General features: G+C 37.4%; 1 protein-coding gene across 1 annotated transcript; it reads left to right on the forward strand.

Moving 5' to 3' along the window:
* The first annotated feature begins 634 nt into the window (after positions 1 to 634).
* Positions 635 to 3,417, forward strand: LOC107715971 (homeobox protein OTX1 B-like). Its single transcript, XM_016522252.1, has 3 exons — positions 635 to 820; positions 1,271 to 1,422; positions 2,492 to 3,417. The coding sequence occupies exons 1-3, from the start codon at positions 724 to 726 to the stop codon at positions 3,206 to 3,208; spliced, it is 966 nt and encodes a 321-aa protein (XP_016377738.1). The 5' UTR covers positions 635 to 723; the 3' UTR covers positions 3,209 to 3,417.
* The last annotated feature ends 4,519 nt before the right edge of the window (positions 3,418 to 7,936 follow it).

Here is a 7,936-nt window from a genome sequence, read left to right on the forward strand (position 1 = left end):
TGACCCTGGAGACCATGTTTACTTGGCCTGCGAGTTTTGTAATTTTTTAAATAAGTAGGCCTACTTTGAAACCGCACAGATTTGGTCTTAAATGCCCCGTTAAGATAGACAAGCTCCGCAGAGCCGTATTTAAATTTTTTAATCAGTGCTTTAAAAATAATGTAAAATAAATAGTCAACATTTGCTAAATATTTTATATGCATGTGTTTTTTTTTATATACATATACATACATGCATACATACACACACACACACACACACACACAGTTATATAGGCTACACGTACAATTATAGAAATATTTAGGAATGCAATTATAATTTGCGTGCTGGTATGCCGTTTTCACCATTATGCCGTTGTTGTTTTTTTAGAAAAGAGAAATAAGATTCGTTGTCTTATTATTATTATTATTATTATTATTAGGCTACATTAGGCTATTATTAGGCTATTTTCGAAAAAGGTTATAGAGAAATTCTTAGTTATTTTAAACCAATCAATTAGGTTGTCTATCGCTTATTAATACTTTCTCGTGTCGACACATGTTTAATTTACTTAGCATTTTTCGTACTTTCTTTTCCTAGTTAAGCATATCAACTGTTAATATTATTTGTGTTATTGCAATCGCATTTCAGTAACATAAATTGGGTCCGTCCTTCGTCAAACTGCAACATCGGGGGAAATCGAACTATTGGCAAGATCTGGGGGGACCCGTGACTGCCTCTAGCATGATGTCATACCTCAAACAGCCCCCCTACGCCATGAACGGCCTGGGGCTGAGCGGCGCAGCCATGGACCTGCTGCACCCGTCCGTCGGATACCCAGGTACACGTTTTACGTGCATTATAAACTGTTTAACACAGCGATATACGCGAGCATTATATGCGAGTATGAATCCCGTCTTTTTTTCCTTTCTTTAATTCCTAATTTTTTATTTTTATTTTTTTTTTTGTGATAAATTTATTAACTGTTTCAGGCACTTCAGTTAAGGGGAAAATTATATTCTTGACATTGTCCTTTTTTTTCAACATGTTTTTTAAAGAGAATCCACAAAACCTCTGTAAAGTAGCCCGCTACAATTTTTAAACCGCTTTGAGGTAAAATAAATAAATGAAAATAATAATAATAATAATAATAATAATTTCCGAAAATAGTACCTTAAAATGTCCTGAAGCTATTTTACATCTAAGCAGACATTTCCACTATTTCTATAACGCGTAATATTGCTATTGTGTGTACACTTATGGCCTTTTTTCTTCTTCTTATTATTTGCAGCAACACCCAGAAAGCAGCGGCGGGAAAGAACGACATTTACGCGCTCACAGCTTGACATTCTCGAAGCGCTCTTTGCCAAAACTCGATACCCGGACATTTTTATGAGAGAAGAGGTGGCGCTGAAGATCAACCTTCCCGAGTCCAGAGTTCAGGTACATGTAACCACTGAATGTTTGAGAGAAAAAAAAAATTTCTCTCTAAGAAACTATTTAATCTATGACAATTTTCCAAAAACGTTAGTTATGCTCAGCTGCTCCCCCTACTGATTTTCGTAAAAGTTCGTAGTAGTTTTTTAAAAACACACATAAGAGTCTATAATAATAATTGCAACAATTGTAAAAAAAAAAATTGTTGCTATTATTATTATAGACTCCTAGGTGTTTTTAACATTTTGTCACCCTAGTTATACAGCCATTACATAACTCGGGTTAATTGCCAGGTGATTTCTGCTCCTTTTTTTTTCTTTTTCTTTCTTTTTGATATGTTTAAATTATGCAGCATGACAGAATTTAATAATTATGCTAGAATAATTTGTACTCTCCAAAACAAAATAGTGTTTGGTGCATTTGTTTGTGCATATTGAACTGATTTTACTGAAGAAATGTGGCTATTTAGACCAAATGGTACTGATGATCACTGTGATTAAAAGGCTCACTCTACCTTGAAGTTGATGTAAATATCAGTGATGAGGAAATGTAAAATTCCCACAGTCTACTGTAGATTTTTCATGCAAATAATGCTTTTTCTGAAGTGATCTGAGGCCTAAAGGAGCAACCCTCTGTCAATTTCCCAAGCAATTTTATTTGCTCTTAATAAGCACATGAAACAAAACGCTTTACACGGTCAGACCCTCCTTCCACTATTGAATTACCATCTCTGCAGAGAAACTCAATAGGCTGCTATCACCCAGCCGTCTACAAGCACTGAAATTAGATCCACACAGTAAAACAGAAAGGCCCTGCATGCAAATTAAAGCCAGGAACTGGTAATAACTAGCTATTTTCCACTCTGATATTGCACAATGGCTCTCCAACATGTCCTTCAGACATGCACGGAAGGTCTCCATAATCATTTAATGGAGCTCTCTGTGCATGCGTGTTTGTGTATCGGATATAATGGACTGTGCTATCGTATTTTCATGCCTCTGTTTTTTTTAAGGAGTTGTTCAACCAGAATTTTAAAGCATATTTTAAGTGTTTGTTTCCTCTCTCTGTCCTGCAGGTGTGGTTTAAGAATCGGCGTGCTAAATGTCGTCAGCAGCAGCAGAGTGGCAGCAGCACTAAAGCTCGGCCCGCAAAGAAGAAATCCTCACCCACCCGGGAGAGCACGGGTTCAGAGAGCAGCGGCCAGTTCACCCCTCCTGCCGTCTCCAGCGCTGGCTCTTCCTCCTCTTCCTCAACCAATAACACAGGCATCAGTAGCACCTCTACCTCTATCAGTACTGTCTCATCAATCTGGAGCCCTGCCATTTCTCCAGGCTCCGCACCCCCATCTGTCTCCCTGCCAGAGCCCGTCGCTCCCTCAAATGCCTCCTGCATGCAGCGTTCCGTCTCAGGCACGGCCGGCTCCTCCTACCCCATGCCCTACAACCAGACCACCGGCTACAGCCAGGGCTACCCGACTCCTTCTGGTTCTTACTTCAGCGGAGTGGACTGTGGCTCCTATCTGGCCCCCATGCACACTCACCACCACCCTCATCAGCTCAGCCCCATGACGGCGTCGTCCATGCCCACGCACCCCCACCACCACATCAGTCAGTCCTCAGGACATCACCACCACCATCATCACCAGGCCTACAGTGGCACTGGCCTGGCCTTCAATTCTTCTGACTGCCTGGATTACAAGGAGCAAACGGCCTCCTCCTGGAAACTCAACTTAAACACTACAGACTGTTTGGACTACAAAGACCAAGCGTCCTGGAGGTTCCAAGTCTTGTGATCTGATTTTTTGTAATGCCCTCTGTTTTCACCATCTCTCTGTTTTAATAGTGTGCTGAGTTTAAGGGAAAAAAATATATGGACTTAAAGATTTGAACACAATATTTAGATGTTCATCACATTTTGAAAAGTGAGCCCCCCTTTTTTTAGAGAAAAGAAAGGGGGAAAACGGCAAAGTTGTGGAGGGAAATGAAAGCTAGTTTTCCTTTTTTTTTTTTTTTTTTTTTTTTTTTTTTCTTTTTTTTTCTTCCCTGAAGAGACTTAATTAGATTTACTTGACGACCCAGAGTTCTGGTTCTGAAGTGTTCTGCCGGACTCGCGTCACTCTCCTGCCTGATCTGGATTACCGTTTTTCTACACGGGACACTGAACGCTCAGCGACCGTTTTACCTCCACCTCTCAAACCCTGTACAGCTGTTTCGTTTTCTAAATATGGTTATTTTTTAGGATGACAGATTCTAGTCAGCTTAACGGAGCTGAGTTGTGTACATATGTATTTGGGTCAGTTACATTGACCATATTTAGTTGGTGTTACTGGATTTCAAATGGTTTAATAAGACTTTGAAACGACTTTATGTAAATCTTTTTCCCAAATAATCAAAAAATCAAGAATTGGCCCCTGGTGTTATTTGATATAACGAAAACCAATTTTTGTTACCCTGAAAAATAAAGATAAAAATAAATAAATAGGATTTTATATTGAGAACACCATGTGGAAAAAAAATAAAAATTTGAAGAAAAAAACAAGACTTAATTATACTTTGGACATTTTTAGAGCGGGGGATATTTGGTTGTGATATTGCAAGGTAACTAGCATTTGACGATTTGTTGCGGTGGAAGAGTACGGGCATGATTAAAATTGTTGGACGCATTTAACAGCACTTGACTTAATTGCTCTAACCGGAAAATAAATCATGTGGATAACGAAATGTGGTTTAAGGAAGAATTCCCAAATGCCAGTGAAATGCTGAATGTAGGCTACTGCAGGCGCAGATCATTACATTCATGTCCGTAATAAAGATCAGTTAACTACCAAAATATCACATGACTCCTGATTGGGGTATGTCCAATTTTAACATCCAAAATTTATTTTCGTGATGTTGCAAATGTTTTCAACTCTCAACAAACGAATAAATAAGTTAAAAATTCAATAAACGCACCTCCATTTTATTTATTTGGTGAGATGCTGGATAAAGTTTGGATTTAGAACGAATTTTACATGCCTAATACTTATTCTTTTTTTTAATTTTTTTTTTTTATTACCTGTGCACCATATCGACAGCCGAATGATTATCTGCACTAAACGTGAGGAAATTCATTGGTTTATTTTAATAGGACTGTGAGGATTTTAAAGTGTGTGTGTGTGTGTGTCAAATCGCATGCCACTGATTAAATTTTTCGTTATGTGGAAAGGATTAAGTTTTTGCTCCTCCTTAATAAACCGGTTATTTGCTATGGATATGGATGCTGTAAATGTGTGTGTGTGTGTGTGTGCAGGGGTGTAAAAACTGATTAAAACTTAAACCGTGGACTTGAACTAGGCTATGTTTGTGAGGTCTTTAGAAAACATACAATCGTTTGAAGGTCTTTTGTGCAAACTTGTTAAAGGCCACGGCACCGCAAAATTTCTTAAATATTTATTAACGCATTTGATCAGGTCGTAATTGAATGCGCTCGCGATAATTGCTTCCCAGCAGAATCTCCGCGCGCTCTGGAGCACAAGAGCGTTTCGCCAAAATAACCCGGAGCGATTTCGCCTCTTCTGATTCGGTAATGACGTGGGTGTGTCTGGGTTAATGGATCAAAAGCGGGAGGGAGGCAGCCGTCAGGCACCGGGCTATTAAAGAAATAGCTGGAGAAAAACAAGCGCTCGGCAAAGCTGTTTAGATGAACGTGTTCGAACAGAAAAAGTTTTCTTGTGGTCGATTAAGCAGCGGATAGAAAGAATGTACACAGGGAAATTGTACAAAATGTACACAACCCATTCGACTTTAATCAGCTTCAGTGTTTTTGTGTGCTAATTATTGATGTGTTGGCCTGGCAGCTGAATCAACACCTGGCTCAGGAGAACATTACGCGTATTTGTTTGACACTGCTCGCATTGAGACGCCACCGCAGCTCAGCGACACTACATGAACATGAATGGATTTGTACGATTTGCATCAAACAAACATTTGCGTCCTGTCTACCTGGGGAATAATTTGAGGAGCTCGGACACTCCCTCGCGTGGAGCACCTGCTTAAGCCCGAGGGGTGAGAAAGAGAAACCTTTAGGGCCTGTTCGTTCTAACACTTTCAACTAAAGCTGGCATAATTCTGGCGAGGTGAATCCATGTCCATTAACTCAGAGAGTTTGTCATTTATTTTACACTCTATTAGTAACAGCCAACAATGATTTTTGGACTCAATGCTACCGGAATAAATCATGCTCCGGTCTTCATTTGTTTCGTCCCTATAGCCCACACTTGTTGGCAAGGCGGAAGACGAGATGTCCGGCTACATATAATATTTCACGGGGTTTCTAAAACGTCACACCTTTAATAACAGCCTCTTACGTCATCATTTAAGCACTCATCAACTGCCAACGTTCATCCAATTTTATTCATATTTTGAAATAGATTTTCGAAATTTAAAGCCTGGCATGTGACGTTATTTTAAATTCAAGTCGAGTTGAATGGTAGGGATACAAGTAAGAGGAACATTCTTCTCATAATAATTTAGCTTAAACTTTTTAACTAATGAAAAATAAAAGAAAAAAAATAAATTGAATTAAAAAATTGTAAAAAGTTGGCTATATAGTAAACAACGATTAAGCGATAAAGTGATTAAACCGTCTCACTTAACCTGTATTGGTCCGATATTTCGCGTAGCCTAGGCTATTTTGTCCCAAATAAGCCGTTCTTTCATTTCAAATTTCCGTTCTGAGAACTATCTCAGCTGTTATATTGTCATTTACTCAACCAGAATATAGGCCTATTGTTTAATCAGTTTTCACCTGAAGGGCATCTGCCTTAGACAGAAGTTTGAGTTATAGGTTAATACTAGGCTACCACAACTCAAATACAATATAGGCTATACTGAGAACGCTTTACGTTAGTTTTAGAGTCTAAGTTTCAAATATTTTATTACCTATTATTATTATTATTATTATTATTATTTGAATAAAAACTGCTAATGATTCAAACTAAACGAATAAAATTATTTAAACGAAAAGAAAGAGAAACTATTAGAGCAAAAAGCTTGAGAAGCTAACTTCCCTCAGTCAAGTATTTTTTTTTCTTTCTTTTTTTTTTGAAGGTCTGTCCTCTAATTTATTCAGCAAGGATGTGTTAAATTGATAAAACGTGATGATAAAGACTTTTATTGTTAGAAAAGATTTCTATTGTAAATAAATGCTGTTCTTTTTTACTTTATTCATCAAAGAATCCTGAAAAAGTTTCACAGGTTCCAAAAAAAAAAAATATTAAGCAGCAACACCAGAATATAGGCCTATTGTTTAATCAGTTTTCACCTGAAGGGCATCTGCCTTAGACAGAAGTTTGAGTTATAGGTTAATACTAGGCTACCACAACTCAAATACAATATAGGTTATACTGAGAACGCTTTACGTTAGTTTTAGAGTCTAAGTTTCAAATATTTTATTACCTATTATTATTATTATTATTTGAATAAAAACTGTTAATGATTCAAACTAAACGAATAAAATTATTTAAACGAAAAGAAAGAGAAACTATTAGAGCAAAAAGCTTGAGAAGCTAACTTCCCTCAGTCAAGTATTTTTTTTTCTTTCTTTTTTTTTGAAGGTCTGTCCTCTAAACGTAGAATTTTCTCTCATTTCATGAGGCGGATAGGACGCTTCCATTACTGCTGTACGAGGCAATCCACTCTTGCCTTGCTGATATGCTCATATGTCCAAATGTCATCCGAGTGGGACTGCTCGTCCACAACTGGCACCATATTATTACATGTGAAAACTGTAAAAGAGATTACTGACCAAAACCATTAATGGGAAAACGGAAGTGTGATGAGCGAAGGGTTTGCTGAGATGGTGAGATGCTGACTCCAGGCCTCCGTGAGTTACAGAAACGCTGAGGGTGGGAAAACCACCAGAGGGATTTATTCCTACAGTATTGACGCTGAGGTCTTAGGAACAGGTGACAGACGGCATTATGGCTCTTGGTCAGGATGGACACTTGCTGAGCTCATATATAGCTTTATCTTTAACTCCGTAGCTGACCATACATTCACAGTTTAGGTAGGCTACAGACTGTAGCTCCTATTAAACTATAACCTTTTAAGTTATTTGGGTCAACGTATTAGCGATTTATTGAGTTTGTTGTATTAACGAAGTTAATCATTCTTAAAAAAAAGATTCATACAGTCACTTGAATACAGCTCTTCAATAAAATATATTTTTTATTTAAAAAAAAATTCAAACGATCTAATTAAATGCTGAAATAATTTCAAAAAGTGCTTGTTTTTAAATAAGCAGTGAAGAATTGTATAACAATCATTAATTATTGTTGTAGTTGTTTTAAATGAAAGGCGCGTTTTGCTCGGTACAGGAATAATAAGAAAAAAGTTTGATATATATTGCAGAAAAAATATGACCTATTTGAACAAAAAATGTCATTGAAAAAGTTTTGAAAACGTTATACGCTCCTGGTGCAAAGGAAATTCTTGGTTTCACAACTTTTTTTAGTTGACATTTTTAGTCAATTAAAAAAAAA

Source organism: Sinocyclocheilus rhinocerous, unplaced genomic scaffold (genome assembly GCF_001515625.1).
Source record: "Sinocyclocheilus rhinocerous isolate Xijiao unplaced genomic scaffold, SAMN03320098_v1.1 scaffold749, whole genome shotgun sequence".
NCBI classification, from domain to species: Eukaryota; Metazoa; Chordata; class Actinopteri; order Cypriniformes; family Cyprinidae; genus Sinocyclocheilus; species Sinocyclocheilus rhinocerous.